This window comes from Natrix helvetica (genome assembly GCF_964273705.1).
Source record: "Natrix helvetica genome assembly, chromosome: 6".
Lineage (NCBI taxonomy): Eukaryota > Metazoa > Chordata > Lepidosauria > Squamata > Natricidae > Natrix > Natrix helvetica.
The window spans coordinates 80,920,621-80,939,361 of NC_138553.1; the positions used below are offsets into that span (position 1 = coordinate 80,920,621).

General features: G+C 44.0%; 1 protein-coding gene across 1 annotated transcript in view; it reads right to left on the minus strand.

Moving 5' to 3' along the window:
• LRRK2 (leucine rich repeat kinase 2) overlaps window positions 1-18,741 on the minus strand; it is a 67,360-nt gene that overhangs the window by 18,334 nt on the left and 30,285 nt on the right. The window contains exons 23-35 of the mRNA XM_081957132.1: window positions 18,130-18,350; window positions 16,621-16,871; window positions 14,729-14,877; window positions 14,118-14,211; window positions 12,915-13,101; window positions 11,079-11,260; window positions 9,076-9,305; window positions 7,687-7,814; window positions 5,583-5,801; window positions 3,981-4,182; window positions 2,306-2,394; window positions 1,088-1,275; window positions 12-69 (exon numbers count right to left, since the gene is read on the minus strand). Coding sequence (XP_081813258.1) covers window positions 12-69; window positions 1,088-1,275; window positions 2,306-2,394; window positions 3,981-4,182; window positions 5,583-5,801; window positions 7,687-7,814; window positions 9,076-9,305; window positions 11,079-11,260; window positions 12,915-13,101; window positions 14,118-14,211; window positions 14,729-14,877; window positions 16,621-16,871; window positions 18,130-18,350 — 2,198 coding nt within the window. The remainder of the gene's footprint in view (window positions 1-11; window positions 70-1,087; window positions 1,276-2,305; window positions 2,395-3,980; window positions 4,183-5,582; window positions 5,802-7,686; window positions 7,815-9,075; window positions 9,306-11,078; window positions 11,261-12,914; window positions 13,102-14,117; window positions 14,212-14,728; window positions 14,878-16,620; window positions 16,872-18,129; window positions 18,351-18,741) is intronic.

The following is an 18,741-nucleotide window of genomic DNA, read 5'->3' on the forward strand; positions in this document are numbered from 1 at the left end:
TTCCAACATACCGATAAAGGAGAATATCTGTAGCTCCGGTTTGGACTGGGGGGGGTCCTTGGTGGTTTTCTTGCAGATGTTTCATGACCAAACAAGATAACATTATCAGTGCTAGTAGGAAGTGAGGTTTGTATTGTTTGCATCTTGATTGTTGGTCTCATGCAGGGGTGTTAAACTCCCATCATCACGCTGTCGTCACGTGACATATCACGATTCGCTAAAACGGGGATGGGCGTGGCCAGCCTGTGATGCATCTGGCCCGTGGGCTGCAAGTTTGACACCTCTGGCCTAATGTTAATCTTAGGGCTAATCCTCCTCTGTGTGTTACTGTTGGTGAACAGGTATTTTGGAATTTTGTTTGTTTTCCAACAATCAAGAAGCAAAGAAGGCAAGGAACTACCAACTCAGAGAAATAAACTAACAATAAACAATAGTAACGGGACCCGGTGGCTCAGTGGCTAAGACACTGAGCTTGTCTATTAGAAAGGTCAGCAGTTTGGTGGTTCAAATCCCTAGTGCGCCACGTAACGGAGTGAGCTCCCGTTACTTGTCCCAGCTTCTGCCAACCTAGCAGTTCGAAAGCACGTAAAAAATGCAAGTAGAAAAATAGGAACCACCTTTGTGGGAAGATAACAGCGTTCTGTGCATCTTCAGCATTGAGTCATGCTGGCCACATGACCACGGAGACGTCTTCGGACAGCGCTGGCTCTTCGGCTTTGAAACGGAGATGAGCACCACCCCCTAGAGTCAGGAACGACTAGCACATATATGTGAGGGGAACCTTTACCTTTAAACAATAGTAAGGAATCACCAAGAGCACTCCCAGCAACATTGACTGGAAAAGCCACTGGTATTTATAAAATGAGAACAAACCTCACTCCCTTCTAGCACTGATGATGTTACCTAGTCGGGTTGTAAAACGTCTGCAAGAAAACGAACAAGCTCAGAAGCACCAAAGACCTGCAAACTTAATAAATCACATGGTCTCTAATGAATTTATGATGCATGAGATGTTATTTGTATCACAGATTCTCCCCCCCCCCCCCCGCAAATGCTCACGTAACAATGAATTTTAATTTTGGATTACCTGCTCGGAATAAGCAGCTGATCGTCTCCTAACGGCAAAGCAATCTGGAATTTCTCTAGAAGCTTGAAGTATTGGCACTTGCAAATCTCAGGGAATTTACTGTTCTTTAGCAGGGATTTTTCCACATCTGAACGCTTTATGATCCCTTTGGGGTATTTGGTAAAGCCATCCACCTTCACCGTCAAGATCTACGGAAGAGAAATCCGTCTCACAAAACCTCGTTACGATTTGCTTGGTTTTAAAATCATGTCACACACCAAGCTTTTCTCTTCATCGACCGTATTTTTTAGAGTATAAGATGCACCGGAGTATAAGACACACCAAGGTTTTAAAGAGGCAAATTAAAAAAAAAAAGTTTTTGCATTCCGCAAATCTCCCCAAAACGGGTCTGTTTTTTGCCAAAAAAGGGGCATGGATAGCCATTAGGAGGCTTATAGAGTGCTCCTGGGGGCTGGGGAGGGCAAAAACGAGCAAAAGATGGCTCATTTCTGTCCTCCCCACCCCCCAGGAGCTCTCTGAAAGCCTTCTAAAAGCTATGCATGGCCATTTTGGTGAAGGGGGCGGGGTTTCAGGAGGCCAAAAAATGCTGTATTCAATGTATAAGACGCACCCAGATTTTCAGCCTCAGGGAAAAAGGTGAGTCTTATACTCCGAAAAATACGGTATATATAAAAATATGTATGTGTGCATGTGTGCATGTGTGTGTTCCAGCATAACTCTGGAACCCCTCAAGCAATTTTAACCAAACTTGGTATACAGATGATTTACTCTCTGGAAACAAATACTGTGGCAGGTAAGATACCCCTAACACCCCTCAGGATGTGTGTTCTGTTACGATACAGCCTGTTGTGCCTTCAAATGGCTTCTACTGTACTGCCGTAAAATGGCTTTTACTGTACAGCGCAGTGCAGTTGCCATGGTAATGGCTTCATAATACTCCACAAGGGGCTTCCCTCTGGTAAGGGGGAAAATCCAACATTAGAAATTACGTTTGGTCCGGACATTTTCTCCCTATAAATAAATACCCGGGCAATGTTGGGTTATCAGCTAGTTTTCAAATAAAAGAAGAATATTCTTTATTGGCCAAGTATTTGATTCCGGTGCAACCCAGGCTGCCAAACCGGTAGGAACCCACCACAGAGGTAAAAAAGGGAAAATAAAAATTTTAAAAATAGAGCGATCCCGAAAACCTGGTTAAGAACCGTATTTGAGACTGACCTGGGCTATGATTTTACACAGCCATTTGGGATCGACAAAATAGAAATTTCTGAGCTGAAGGGCTGGATCTTGAAAGTGAAGGAGAACACCTAAATAAAAAACAAATAGTCCTTTTTAATATCTTTCAGTGTGTACAGAACATTTTAACAATAGTATGATTTATTGCAGGTAGTCCTCGACTTACAACTACAATTGAGCCCAAAGTTTCTGCTGCTAAGTGAGACATGTGTTAAGTGAGCTTTGGCCCACGTTACGAACTTTCTTGCCACCGCTGTTAAGTGAATCGCTACAGTGGTTAAATGAGTCACACGGTTGTTAAGTGAATCTGGCTTCCCCACTGACGTTCTCAGGCCTGCAGCCATCTTTCCTTTTGGACCTTGGTCCCTGCCACACTTTCTGTTATTCTAACTCTGCCTTTTCTATGGTGGGGAAAACGGGAAGGGGGATTGTATGGAGTTAGATGATATGTAGCCATAACAAAATTCTTTCTAGAAAGCCAAGGTCATCCTTTGTCTTTGCACCTCTGCACCTGACTGGAATTGGAGGGGTGAAACTGCCAGCATGGCAGTGGAAGATTGGACCATGGGATGGACTTGTGGATGTGGGGGCGAGATCTTGAACTTTCAACGGGATGGGGAAACACGGGAAGCTTTCCAAGCAGGAGACCCTACACCATCCCTGACAGATGACAGTCCAGTTTCTTCTTGAAAGCCTCCAGGGATGAAGCTCCCACAACCTCTGAAGGCAACTTCTGCTCCATTGATTGATTGCTCTTACTGTCGGAAAATGTCTCCTTATTTCCAGGTTGAATCTCTCCTTGATCAATTTCCATGCATTTTTCCTTGTCTGGTTTTCAGATGCTTTGGAGAATAGTTTGACCCCCCTCCTCTCTGTGGCAGACCCTCAAATATTGGAAGACTGCTATTGTGTCTTCCCTGATTCTTCTCTTCACTAGAGTAGTCAGTTCCTGCAACCGTTCTTCATATGTTTTAGCCTCCGGTCCCCTAATCCTCTTGGTTTCTCTTTTCTACACTCTTTCTAAAGTCTCAACACCTTTTTTATAAGCGAAGGAGACGTGCCAAGAAGTTAATAAGAGTTTGGGGGGGGGGGTAGGAAAAGGGAAGAAGGAAGGAGTCAGAGAAAGAGAGAAGCAGAGAGGGGAAAGGAGAGAGAGAAGAGGAGAGGAAAAGGGAGGAGAGGAAAGGAGAGAGAGGAGAGGAGAAGGAGAGAGGGAAGAAGGAGAGAGGGGAGAGGAGAAGGAGAAAGGGAAGGAGAGAGGGGAGAGGAGAAGGAGAGAGAGAAGGAGAGGGAAGTGGGGAGGAGGAGAGGAGAAGGAAAGAGGGAAGGAGAGGGAAGCGGAGGGGAGAACAGAAGGGAGGGAAGGAGAAGGAAAGCGACAGAAAGAGATGGACTATCGTCGTAAAATTGAAAATGTGATGTATTATAAAGGAAAATGTATAATAAAAACATTTTTTAAAACCCAGCATTTTTATAGTGTGGTGACCAAAACTGGATGCAGACTACATTGGGTTTGTTGGCCTCCTTCAGTAACTTATCAAGTAATAAAAGCAGGATAAATAAGCAAACTGCCCAACTTAGCGTAACTTTTTTTCTTAAGTGAAAAAAAGGGATGGCAGGCCCACCGACTATTGCAGCCCAATGGCAGTATTTTTACCCGATTCGTTCAGAAAATGCACAGCGTGAGAAAGCTCATTTTCATCCAATTGCAGCTGCTTTTCTTGCACCAATTCGTAAAGCTGATTCTGGCCAATCACGGGGAATTCAGCCGGCAATGTCTTGCGTATTTCTAGAATGCACTTCTCAAGTTCTAAGTAGCTGTCTGGAATTAATTGGCCAATCACGGGCTGGTCTCTGATCTGCAGAAAATAATAAATAAATAAACAAACAAACAAACAAACAAACAAACGTTCAAATGTTTCAATGAATACCTTATGTTCTGACCGAGGCTTCCCAAGAGCATGAAGCCAACTCCTTGTCCCAACAAAAACCCCTCTTATTAATTGACTGTGAATTCACCTCCAGCAAAGTCTCTCAAGGGAGGATTTACAGTCACAGACCTTCTCTGGCTTGGAGAGCTGCCAGGCCGAGATCTGCAGAACTTGACAAGGAGCTTCTGAGTCACAAACCAATTAAGCAAACTAATGGTCTCCTGCAAACTCCACTCCCCTTTCGCTCCTCTTTTATTTCCTCTGGGAGGGGCCATTCATCGTCCACCTGTGGCCTTCCTCCCAAGTCGACCCCTGTTCTTTAGCTGTTCCCTTCGTCTGGCAACTGCGCATGCACACACTGGGAACAGGCTCCAGCTGTTCGTCTGCTTCACTGGTGTCTGACTCCGGAGGGCGAAAAACAGCCCAACGCACAAACCAGAAGCCTCCGGAGGGTGAAAAATGGCTGAAAATTAACTTGCCAGCGCGCGCATTTGTGCTAAAGCTGACAGGGTAACGCCTCACATGCCCTCAGAAATGGCTCCGCGTGCAATCACGGCCCTATACTATTTCAGAGAGACGGTTCTCCAATCTCTTCTTGAAAACTTCCAGGGATGTAGCTCCCACAACGTCTGGAGGCAAGTTGTTCCCCTGATTAATTGTTCCCACTGTCAAGAAATTTCCCCTTAGTTCCAGGGTGGGTGAACCTAGCGATTATATAAATATCTTCTTTGAACCATGTGGGGAAAAAACTAAATCCATGTTTGTCCCAGAGGTGCTTTTTTTGTTCAAGAGGCAAGTGGACTTTCTGGTTTTTTCTTTGAAGACATTTCGCTTCTCATTTCATTTCATGAGAAGCAAAACGCCTTCAAAGGAAAACCAGAAAGTCCAGTTGCCTCTGGAACAAAAAAAGCACCTCTGGGACAACCGTGACCTGGATTGACTGAGAATCTCCATAGACAAATCCATATTTCTGACGTTAAAGTATCCCACTTAACATTAAGCAGTAATACCCCTGACTGCTAAGCAAGCAATTTTCGATGCAAAGAGTGCTGAGAACATGTAGCTTTAGCAGGATGTATCAACCATTTAAATATGGTTGGCGCAGTGGTTAGAATGCAATATTGCAGTCTGACTCTGCTCACTGCCAGGAGTTCGATCCTGACCGGCTCAAGGTTGACTCAGCCTTCCGTCCTTCCAAGGTCGGTAAAATGAGGACCCAGATTGTTGGGGAGGATAGGCTGACTCTGTAAAGTGCTTAGAGAGGGCTGTAAAGCGGCATATAAGTCTAAGTGCTATTTATACTTGTGTATTAAAGCGAAATGGCTTACTTTGAAATCCAGGCATTCTTTGACGATGATTTGTCGAAGTTTAGTCATGGCCTCCGACTCTTCTGTGGCATTCACAAAGTGATAGTTGTGGATTTTAGGAAATCCCTTCTGATTCATCAGCTCCTTGGTGATTTTACTGATGGAAGCTCTGCGCTGCTTCTCGTTAGCGATGTCTAAATGAGTCCCAATGAGAATCACAGGGGAGAAGGAGGCTCGGGTCTGTAAAACAGGAGTTGCAAAGTTCTCGGTTAAGGCTTTTCTCCAATAACCATCCTTTTATGGGCAGTTGGTTTCATTATTATCAACCCTTTATTATCATCAATCCTAGCCACCTTGCAATCTGATGTCATCTGAGACATTGTCAAGCAGTTTAGAATTCTCCTTAATCACCCTGTCATCTTTAAGCGACACGGGGAATAAAATGTGGATAGGATAGGATAGAGAATAGAATAGAAAAGAGAAAAGAGAAGAGAAGAGAAGAGAAGAGAAGAGAGAATAGAATAGAATAGAATAGAATAGAAAATAGAATAGAATGGAAATAGAATGGAATAGAATAGAGAATAGAATAGAGAAAAGAATAGAATAGAATAGAATAGAATAGAATAGAATAGAATAGAATAGAAAGAATAGAATAGAATAGAATAGAATGGAATAGAATGGAAAATAGAATAGACTGGAAATAGAATGGAATAGAATATAGAATAGAATAGAATAGAACAGAACAGAACAGAACAGAATAGAATAGGAGAAATCAGAATAGAATAGGAAAGAATAGAATAGGAGAAATCAGAATAGAATAGGAAAGAATAGAATAGGAGAAATCAGAATAGAATAGAATAGAATAGAATAGAATAGAATAGAATAGAATAGACTGGAAAATAGAATAGAATAGACTGGAAATAGAATGGAATAGAATATAGAATAGAATAGAATAGAATAGAACAGAACAGAACAGAACAGAATAGGAGAAATCAGAATAGAATAGGAAAGAATAGAATAGGAGAAATCAGAATAGAATAGAATAGAATAGAATAGAATTCTTTATTGGCCAAGTGTGATTGGATACACTTTGTGGTGCAAAAGCTCTCAATGTACATAAAAGCTGTAGGTGATAAATCACAATCATAGTCACCATAAAAATACATCCATCATAAATCATAATATATGACCCAGTGATAGTCATAGGATGCTGAGCAATCAACATAAATATACTAGGAAATTAAATAAAACATTAAAAAATCAGAGATAGGTAACAGGAAGGATGAGAAGAATAATAGTAATAAAGTCCTAGTAAATAGTTTGTGTTGTGGGAATTAATTGTTTAGCAGAATGATGCCATGGGGGGGGGGGGACTAAACAAAAGAGTCTGAAATTCAGTTGCTGCAACTAGGTATGATGAAAAGAAGGACTAGGGGAGACATGATAGCAGTGTTCCAATATCTCAGGGGTTGCCACAAAGAAGAGGGAGTCAAACTATTCTCCAAGGCACCTGAGGGCAGAACAAGAAGCAATGGGTGGAAACTAATCAAGGAGAGAAGCAACTTGGAACTGAGGAGAAATTTCCTGACAGTGAGAACAATTAATCAGTGGAACAGCTTGCCTCCAGAAGTTGTGAATGCCCCAACACTGGAAGTCTTTAAGAAGATGTTGGATAGCCATTTGTCTGAAGTGGTGTAGGACTTCTTGCCTAGACAGAGGGTTGGACTAGAAGACCTCCAAGGTCCCTTCCAACTCTGCTATTCTATTCTATTCTGTTCTATTCTATTCCGTAGTGTATTGTATTGTATTGTATTCTATTCTATTCTCTGTTCTATTCTATTCTCTATTCTATTCTATTCTTCTATTCTATATTCTATTCTCTATTCTCTATTCTCTATTCTCTATTCTCTTCTCTATTCTATTCTATTCTTTCTATTCTATTCTTTCCTCTATTCTATTCTTTGACTGTCAGTTGACTACATACTTGTGCACAGGTAGCAACAATAAACTTTCCCCTGCTTTGAACTCGATGAATGCTCCTGGTTATTTGCGCCTGACAAATTTTCTATCATATCAGGATGGCTTTTTTTTAAAAAAAAAAAAAAAAGATCAGTAAGTCTGTTACCTTGATATTAAACAGCCAAGGTTTCATGGCATCCACTTCTGATTCTCCTTTGCTGAGGTCATACACCGCGAGGTACAGAGCTCGCTGAGTCATAAAGTGGGGATGAGCGCTGTAGAATTCTTCCTGGCCTACCAAGAGCAAATACAGCGGTAATTGGCAGATGGCATGTATGCCCACGTTCGCTCTCCATGACCCCCAATTCTCACCAAAGGGAGAAGAGAATTTAAACAAGGAGTTTAAATCGTTTCATGTTGTTCATAAGCAAGAACAAAATGTTACAGAGCGCGAGGAAAACAGTCGGGTTTTTCCCCAATTTGCTCTCTCACACACACCCAACACAAAAGATACGTGAGGAACATGGTTAAAACGGAAAGTTTCCTCAAACTTTAGAAGTTTAGAAAAACAAAACAGTGTTCCTGTAAGGACAGGGGTGTAAAACCGGCGGCCCGGGGGCCATATGCGCCGCCCGGGGGCCACGCCCACCCCACCCCAGCTTCGCGAAGGGAGACGACGTTGCGATACGTCACATGACGGCAACACAAGGCCGCAAGTTTGACAGCCATGCTGTGGGAGAAGAACAGGCAGCATCTGAGGGAGGAGTCAAGAGAGGAATCAGCCTGGAATCTGTGTGTTGTCACAAGCCGTCGAAGTCCAACCTCTCTTGAATTCCACTGACTCTCAATTAGCACCAATTTAATGCTGACTCTTAGCTGACGAGACTCTCTGTTAGACGACTAGATAAGCAATAAATCAGTTTAATTGCAACTTACCGTGTGATTCTGATTCTTAGATGCCAAGAGTTCCCCTATTCTAATACCGTTATATCAGTGGTGAAATCTTAAAAAAAAAATCCTACCAGTTCTGTGGGCGTAGTTTTTTTTTTGGGGGGGGGGGTCATGTGACTGGGTGGGCGTGGTTATGTAGTCATGTGACTGGGGGGTTTCAAAAGACAGAAATTCACTTTAACAATGTCCTGCTGGAGCAGGGGGTTGGACTAGATGACCTCCAGGTCTCTTCCAGCCCTGGATTGCTGTGCTCTTTCAAGGTGTCCTCCCTCCGTCCTCCCTCCCTTATTCCCTTTCTCATTCTCCTTCCTGATGGCACAGTGGTGAGAATGCAGTACTGCAGGCTGACTCTGCTCACTGCTAGGAATTTGATCCTGACCAGCTCAAGGTTGACTCAGCCTTCTGTCCTTCTGAGGTCGCCAAAATGAGGACCCAGATTGTTGCGAGGGGGGAGGGGGCGCAACGTACCAACTCTGTAAACCGGTTAGAGAGGGCTGTGAAGTGCTACGAAGCGCTATGGAAGTCTAAGTGCGATCGCGCTTGCTATTCTCATAACCGTTTTTGCGTTTGTTCACCCCACCCCATCCCGCGCGCGAGAAAATACCTGCAAAGTCCCAGACATTTAAAACGGTATCTTTCTTGATTTTGCCTTTTCGGGGGATCTTCCAATCGTTCACATCAATTCCGATGGTCGGCTTCTGAGGTCCCACATCTGGCCGCTTGCATTTCATGAGCTGCTGCAACAAGGTTGTTTTACCGCTGCTGGCGTTTCCGACAACCATGAGCTTCATTCTATGGTAGGGGACCGCTTTCTTTAAACGCTGTTGGAGGAACCTGGCGGAAAAGGGGCGGGAAGCCTTGTTTTAATTACAGAATTGCTTTTTTAAAAAAAATACTGTATTTTCTGGAGTATTTGGAGTATAAGACGCACTTCCCCCCCTCCCAAAAAAAGAGGCTGAAAATTTGGGTGCGTATTATACTCCAAATGTAGCCCCGCCCACCCACCAGCCTCCCCATGTCCTCGTCCTGTCTGCAGAGATTGCCACAGGCAATAGATTGCATTTTTGGAGGTCCGCGCCTCGCGTTTTCAGCCTCCAAACCGGTGGTGGGTTGCAGGTGGTACGCCCCGGTACGGGCGTACCAGAGCCTGCCCGGAGGACCGGGTACTGTTCCAGTACAGTGCTCCAGAGGGCCCGAGCTCCTTACCTGTCCTTTGAGCCTTTGGCACTCCTGCACACATGCATGGCGTATACGGCACCTGTGCAACGCTCTGCCGAGCAGCTGGAGCATCACGGAGGCTTGCGGAGATGTTGCAGACAGGTACGATGTGGGCGACGCCGGGCCCGTTCCAACCGCACCGGTTGGAATGGGATCCGGAACCCACCATTGCTCCAAACGCTCCGTTTGAGACCCGTTCAAGGCTGCTGGGATCCCTGGAGCACATCGCCACCTGTCGCCGCCTCTGCACGTTGCGTTTTTCGCCTTTGCGCATGGCTTTTTAGGCTTCCGCATGTCCCATTTTTGGCCTCTGCGTTTTGCGTTTTTGGATGGCATTCGACAGCGATGTGCTTGATCCCTCTAGCCTGGAACCGGTCTCAAACGGAGTGTTTGGAGGCTGAAAACACGAGGCACAGAGCCCAAAATGGCAACCCGGAACAGCTGCTGCCTTGTCTTACCGCTTCTGTGCTTCGCCTGCTCTACTTACTGCGACCATCAGCTGTGCTTTAGAAGCTGTTTTTCTGCCCCAACATGCTCGCTCACAACCAGCGAACTAATGTGCTGGACGCTTATCTGGACGCTAGCCAGATAAATACCTGATAGGCAGAATTTCTTTTCCTATTTTCCTCCCCAAAAACTAAGATGCGTCTTATACTCCGGAGCGTCTTATACTCCGAAAAATGCGGTAATCTTTTCTTTCCTTGGTAAAAATACTTCCGGAAGGAAACCATCCAAGCAGACCTGTTCAACTGCCAAGACCATTGATAACTAGATGGGAAAAGGGATACCATATCAGTGAGTTGACAAGGAGAAGGGGGAAAAAAAAGAAAACGTAGGATGAAAAAATGGAGAAATTTCAAGCATCTATATCATTTCCTGATTTACACCGTGAAGCCTTCTTCCAACTCGTGAACATTTGTTAGAATATTTATTAGAACGTTTGCAGGAACTGAGTATGTCTAATTTAATGATAGGTGGGGTGGGGGGCACGATAGCAGTGTCCCAATATCTCAGGAGCTGCCACAAAGAAGAGGGAGGTCACCCTATTCTCCAAAGCTCCTGAGGGCAGGACAGGAAACAATGGGTGGAAACTAATCAAGGAGAGAAGCAACCTCAGAACTAAGGACAAATTTTCTGAGGGTGAAAACAATTAATAAGTGGAATGATTTGCCTTCAAAAAATTGGGGGTGCTCCGTCACTGGAGGTTTTTAAGAAGAGATTGGACAGCCACTTGCCTGGAACGGTAGAGGGCTTCCTGCTTGAGCAGGGGGTTTGACTAGATGACCTCTAAGGTCCCTTCCAATGCTGTTATTCTGCTATTAGCCATGTTTTTTGGAGTGAAAATAGCCACCTAAAACCATAGTCAAGAGAATGGTCAAGAGAACTCACCGGATAATATCCCTTGCTTTGTCTCCCACATGTTTAAAATCTAAATTAAGATGTAATCCTTCCAAAGGAAGATCCCATATATTCAACAATTTCCCCATTTCATCTGGAAAACACCGTATGCCTGGATTGTAACTAACATCAAAAGACGTCAAGTTTTCCAGAAATCCAATGTCAGGAGGGATCTAGAGACAAAAGAAGAAGATGTATACATATATATATGTGTGTGTGTGTTGTATTTGTGCTGATAAATAAATAAAGGGAGACTAGTATAGATCTATTTCAAGCTATTTAGCTCTCATCAGCTAGCCATACCCTTACTGGGATTTGAACCTGCTAGCTGATAAGATCTATACTAGTCTCCCTTTATTTATTTATCAGCACAAATACAACACAAATATAAAAAGGCAACATTAAAAATAAAAATTTGGTTTTCTGCCTGGATGGTTTTCTGTAATGAACCGAAGGACAGAAAGGGGGAGTAGTGAGCTCCCTCCCATATTTGGGCATACCAGGGGTTGTAACACAAATACATACATACATACATACATGCATACATACATACATACATACATACCGAATAGAACTGCTAATCTATCAGTTATCAATGTGAAGCGGGATATAAGTCTAAGTGCTATTGTTATTGCTAATAAGAGAAGGAAGGAAGGAAGGAAGGAAGGAAGGAAGGAAGGAAGGAAGGAAGGAAGGAATGAATAGCACTTCTATACCACTTCACGGTGCTTTACAGTCTTCTCTAAGTTGTTTGCAGAGTCAGCCTCTTGCCCCCAACCATCTGGGTCCTCATTTTACCCACCTCGGAAGGATGGAAGGCTGAGTCAACCTTGAGCCTGGTGAGATTCGAACTGCCAAATTGCAGGCAGCCGGCAGTCAGCAGAAGTAATTTTAGGAAGTAAATTTTGAAATTTTGGGCCTGGATAACCTTGAATTACGCCGTCTACATTCCAACCTGAGCTTAGGGCACAAGATAATCTGCCATAACATCTTACCTGTTAATGAGTACTTTTACTTCAAATGCAATAACACAAGGGCTATCCATAGATACAAACTAAACGTAATCCGCTCTAATCTTGATTGCAGGAAAAAACGATTTCAGCAACAGAGTAGTAAATGTGTAGCACACCCAACCTGAACCTGTATTTAGTTCCTCTAACCCCCATACCTTTTACCTTAAGCTATCTACCATGGACCTTATGCGTATCTTAAGAGGTCCCTAAGGGGGCGTGCATAAGCGCACCAGTGTGCCTACCATCTCTGCCCTACTGTCCCTATTTATATGTACTCTTTTTTTGTGTTTATGGCTATGTTTTGCTTATTTATATCCATTTATATGTGCCATTTTTTCACGTGTCTTCATACTTGTTTCCTTGTACTTGTTGGCAAAGAAAGAAAGAAAGAAAGAAAGAAAGAAAGAAAGAAAGAAAGAAAGAAAGAAAGAAAGAGGGAGGGAGGGAGGGAGGGAGGGAGGGAGGGAGAGAGAGAGAGAGAGAGAGAGAGAGAGAGAGAGAAAGAAAGAAAGAAAATAGCCTGCAGTACTACACTCTAACCACCGCAAAGTAAGCTTTGTATTAAGACAGATATGAAAAACCAATCTTTTTTTTCTCAGCTGTGATTTCTTCTCTGCTTCTCTGTCTTAAAATAAATCAGAGCTGATTACTTTGAGTTTATTTACAGCCCAGTCCAATACAATCAGGGCTGAAGGAAGGTAATTTGTCAAAAAACCACGATTGCTTCAGACATTCCCAAAAAGTATTTTGAAGAAGTATGCATCGGTGCACAGGGATAAAGTCAGGACAATTATGATCTTGTGATGTGGATTACCTCTCTTAATCGGTTGTAAGACAGGTGTAGCTTTTCGAGCCGAGACCAGGAAGATGCTTTGCCATTCAAGTCTAGGATGCTTATTTGATTGTGGTTAAATATCAATTCCCTTAAATTGGATGACTTCCAAAACGCAGGTCCAGGTAGCGTCCCAATTCTGTTGCTGCTTAAATTCACCGATCGCAAGCTGGCAAAGAGAGACAGGAATACAACTGCTATTAAATGAGAAGTTAGACTTGGTAACTCGCGCCAATCATTTCCAAACACGAGGGCCAAGCAGGAAAAAAAATTATATTATTTTTAAAGGATGCTAACCCTACATTTACACATCAGATGGCCATTATTTTTTTTACCAAGTCACACACTATGCAATTTTTTAAAATTAGACTGTCAGGCCTGCAGCCATCTTTTCTTTTGGATCTTTGGCCTGCCACACTTTCTATTATTCTGCTATCCATTTTCTATTGTGGGAAAATAGGAGGGGGGATTGTAAGGAGTGAGATGCTATGTAGCCGTAACAACATTCTTTCTAGAAAGCCAAGGTCATCCTTTGCCTTTGCACCTCTGCACCTGAACTGGATGGGTGGAAGCTGCCAGCATGGCAGTGGGAGATTGGACCATGGGATGGACTTGTGGGTGTGGGGGCAAGATCTTGAACTTTCAACTGGGTGGGAAAACGGGAAGCCTTCAGATTCGGGTTTTCCCAGACGTGCCAACTTGGCTCTCTTCATAAATTGTAACTTTGAGCAATCCTTTGCCTTGGTCTATTATTTACTTTTGGATGCTAATTGGAATCCTGTCATTAAGCCCAATTCTGAAACACTGACATAGGCAGGCTTTTTAATTCCCCCATTATTTTTTCCCTTTCCTAATAACTAAATCACTGTTTCTTTGACTGTATATTTTTTTAAAAAAAAATTGTAAATGTTGGTCAAAGACAGCAATAAAGATACAGTAGTCCTTGGCTTACAAGAGTTTATTTAGTGACCCTTCAAAGTTGCAATGGAACCATTACAGAGCCGTGGCCCATTCAAAACCGGGCCGCGAAAGCAGTAGTGAAGCATGCGCAGACCCATCCCCTCACCCCCCACTGGTCCGTAAAGTCAGAAAGGTTGGAGACCCCTGCAATACAGATACTTAGGATTACTGGAAGTCCTCAGGAATCAGTAAAGAACAGGATGCGCAAATTTCCTAGTAACTTACTGCGGTAGAAGAAGAATTGCCTCTGGAACAGCGAAAAAAGCATTCTGAGATAGTTTCAATGTAGTGATGCTACAAGGCAAGTCCTTTATGGTATCTAAAACACAGAGAAATAAAAGTGTTATAAATCGGTTTGGAAAATCATTTAGTCATCGGACAACTAAACAACATTTATCAAACTGATATCCTATGCTAGATATCCGTTCCTAACACCGCTCCATCTAATACTAAAGTAAAGGTAAAGGTTCCCCTCGCACATATGTGCTAGTCGTTCCGGACTCTAGGGGGCGGTGCTCTTCTCCGTTTCAAATCCGAAGAGCCAGCGCTGTCCAAAGACTTCTCCGTGGTCATGTGGCCAGCATGACTAAATGCCGAAGGCTCACAGAACGCTGTTACCTTCCCACCAAAGGTGGTTCCTATTTTTCTACTTGCATTTTTACATGCTTTCGAACTGCTAGGTTGGCAGAAGCTGGGACAAGGAACGGGAACTCACTTCCTTACGCGGTGCTAGGGATTGGAACCGCCGAACTGCCGATTTTTCGATTGACAAGCTCAACGTCTTAGCCACTGAGCCACCGTGTCCCACCGCCTCCCATCTAATATTACATACTCACAAATGCTATTTGCTGCTGCACTGAGTATTTCCAGTTTCAAACAGTCCTGCAAAAATTCGGTGTCCAGGTACGATATTTCATTCTTGCTAACGTTTAAATTTTTCAGTTCTTTCAAACTGGTTCGTGCAACTAGCGTTGAAAGTTTGTTACTAGGAGAAAGAAAGAAAGAAAGAAAGAAAGAAAGAAAGAAAGAAAGAAAGAAAGAAAGAAAGAAAGAAAGAAAGAAAGACAGACAGCATTAACGCAAAGGTCACACAAAACTGCTGTCTTGTGACAAGCCCAATGCCGATTGTTCAATTCATTTATTTTATTTATTAAAGCAATGTACGGGCTGACCCAACTCACGCATAGGGGGCTCCAGGTGGCTTATGACATTTAAAATCCCACTCCGTAAAATCCCACCAAAATATAAATACTATCCTGCAGATCTTTTCTCCTATACAAGGTAGTCCTCAGTTTAAAACAATTTAGTTAGTGGCCGTCAAATGTTACGACGGCACTGAAGAAAAGGTTGCAACATCAATCAAAATTCAGATGCTTGACAACTGACTCATATTTATGACGGCGGCTGCGTCCCAGTGTCACCTGATCCCGTTTTGCGACCTTCTGACCACCAAGTCAATGCGGAAACTAGATTCACTCAACAACTATGTTCCTCAGGGGGGGGGGGGTTCCGGCTGCCACTACTGACGGTTTGCTCGTGGGTGCGCAGCGCGTTTGCGCACATGTGCAGCATGCCTAATGGATTCTGCGTGCACATGCGCAATACAATAAAAATTGTTCTGCGCATGTGCAGAAGCCAAAATCAAGATGGCCCCACCGTAGGCGCCAGCAGGAGAACCAGTTTGGGGGCGTGGCAGGCCGCCAAACCACTATCGGTTCGGCCGAACCAGTACGAACCAGTAGGAACCCACCACTGGTGTTCCTGACTTAACATCTGCGGTTATTCCCTTAACAACTGTGGCAAGAAGAGTCGTAAAATGGGGCAAAACTCAATGTCTCACTCATTTAACCAATGTCTCACTTAACAGCAGAACTTTTGGACTCCGTTGCGGTCGTAAGTCGAGGAGTATCCATATTCAAGTCAACCTCAGATTCGAATAATGAACCCAGAATTGGTATTCAGCCGGGTTCTGACCGGTTCAGGCGAACCGTAATGGAAATTTTAACCAGTTCAGAGAACCAGCAATACCACCTTTGGCTGGCCCCGCCCCGCCCCTTCCAGGAGTCCCCACACATCCTGTTTTGGCTTGCTAGGCCTAAAACTTCATGAAGTACTAAGAAGAAGAGTAGAAAAGGGGGCTGCTGTGCATTGTTTTAATGGACTGCTAAATTGGCCACGCCCACCCAGTCACATGACTTAGCCATGCCCACAATGCCTGCCACGCCATGCTCACTGAACCGGTAGTAAAAAAAATTGAATCCCACCACTGCATGAAGCCGACCATGTGGCTTTCCTGGCAGTGTTACATACATGATTAATCACAGCCTTCTTGGAGCGTTGTGAAAAGTTGGGCCATTCTCTACTCGTACCAACGCTGGAGTAAAATACATCAAAAGCCTCAATGTCAACTCATAAAGTTGCCATGGTGAGGAAAGGAGGGGAGCGCATTCCGCGCATACCTTTGGCTAGAGTCGGCTCTCACATTACTACAGCAGGCTTGTGAGGGGTGCACCTCGTTGGAGAATGTGATTTATGACACAGACTGAGGGGAGGGAAGAAACAGGGGTAAAGTTCAGCTATAATTCAAATGAGGCTTAGATCTGACTGCAATGGGATATTGCTGAAATGGTGCTCCTAATAAATGACTGGTTTTCTTTTGAAACTTGGCTTGAGGCTCATGAATCAATTAGGGCATCTTTTGGAAACCTGACACGGTTTACGTTCTCACCCTTCCAATATAAGATGCTCCAGCTTGCTGAGAATATTGCCAAGGTATCTAGGGATGCCCAACAGTTGGTTGTAGGACAAATTGAGTAATTTTAGAGTTGGACAGGTGATTGTTGGACTGAAACATAAGGTAGGTCCGATTTCATTTCGCGAAATGTCGAGGTGAACGATCTGAGGCATTTCCAAGAGATATTGCGGGAAAGTCTTCAAATGGTTGCTGTGGAGGTCGAGATAGGTCAAACATTTCATGGTCTAAAAAAAAAAGTTACGACAAATAAGCCTATTTATTAAATAAATGATGTTACGGTAAATACACGTGTAAGGTGATACAAAAAGTAGCTTATTTAAGGGCTCTCTTAAAAGAGATACTGTATTTTTCCAAAGTGACTTTAACCACATGTCCCATTTTTCACATTCTTTAAAATGGTTTAATCCAAGTTTGCATATTAACAACCTTCCAATGTGAACATAATCCAGGGGTGAGCTGCTTGGGGTTCGGGAGAACCTCTAGCTAAGATTCTGTGCAGTTCAGAGAACCCTCAAATCCCACTCCTGGCTGGCCCCACCCACTCCACCCTGCCCCTCCCAGGAGTCCCCACGTGGCCCGTTTTGGATTCAGGTAAGTGCAGGGCGCGCACGGAGTCTCGGGGAGGGAGCAAAACAGACCTACCAGAAGTTCAGGCCCGTTTTTTGCCTCCAGAGCAGTGGTTCTCAACCTTCCCAATGCCTCAACCCTTTAATACAGTTCCTCATGTTGTGGTGACCCCCAACCATCAAATTGGTTTCTCGGTTCCTAAGACCATCGAAAATATGTGTTTTCTGATGGTCTTAGGCGACCCCTGTGAAAGGGTCGCTCAACCCCCAAAGGGGTCCCGACCCACAGGTTGGTAATCGCTGCTCCAGAGAGTCTCTGGAGCCTGGGGAGGCCATTTCTGCCCTCCCAGAGGCTCGAGGAAAGCCTCCGGAGCCCGGAGAGGGCAAAAACACCCCCCCCTCCATGGTGCAGGAGGACAACCAGGCCACGCCCACCCAGCAACCGGGCAGAGAACCCCTTGCTAAAAATGATGAAGGCCACCCCTGACATACTCTCTAACCCCATAACTGCAGCATCCTTAGAAACTATCTTCTTAAAAGTAACGAATCACGCAACTACGGCGGGGGGTGGTGGTGGTTCCGTCAGTCACTACTTCCGGTTCACTCATGGCTGCACAGATGTACTTGATGCCGCTCTGCACGCACAGTCCAGCAAAAACAAGATGGTGGTGCCTATGGCGCCACCCGGAGAACCAGTTCGAGGGTGTGGCAAGCCTGGATTGCTGCCGGTTCCAACGACCCAGACCTCCAAACCACTACCAGTTCAGCCGAACTGATCCGAATCGGTAGAAACCCATCACTGAACTACGTTAACGGGACTAGCGAAAAGCTGTACCCGGTTGCGCCTTAACTTCTCTCTGAGCTGAAATCTGGTGTTTTCAGATGCCTCCGTCCTTCTCTTCTTGGGAAGACTCACCTCGCAGAGCGGCTTCGGAAAGCACGAAAGCTGGTTGTGATGCAGCTCCAATTTGTCGAGGTGTTCGAAGTGAGTCATTAAGCCAAGACTTTGACCGATGTGATCTATGCTCTCCAGCTCATTTGAGGACAAATCGAGGGATTTAATATATTCTCTGTCAGAGACCAGGGAAGAGAAGCTGTCTGAGCTCTTCGTGCTGGATTGGAATACAGACGTGCTTCCTAATATAAAATAATAATTAAAAAAATTAAATTCCATTAGCAACGCCTGTTGCATTGGTTTAATCGATTTTTGGCTTAGCTGTCCCAAACACCTTTAAAAATTTAGATTAAATGTCTCAAAAAGTTTAGTAATGTAGAAGTCTAACTGTTGCCTAAAAATACAGGTAGTCCTCGACTTACGAGTGCAATTGAGCCCAACAAATTTCTGTTGTTAAGTGAGTCACCTGTGTGGTTTTTTTTCCATTCAAGGTTTTTTATTTTTTAATACAATTTTTTACATATTATAGGAACAAAGGTTCTTTTCTTTTTACATCCTCTCAGTTACATGGTCCTTTTTACATCACAGTTTTGTTTTCACTTTCAGCCAAATTATTCTCTTCCATTATTTTCC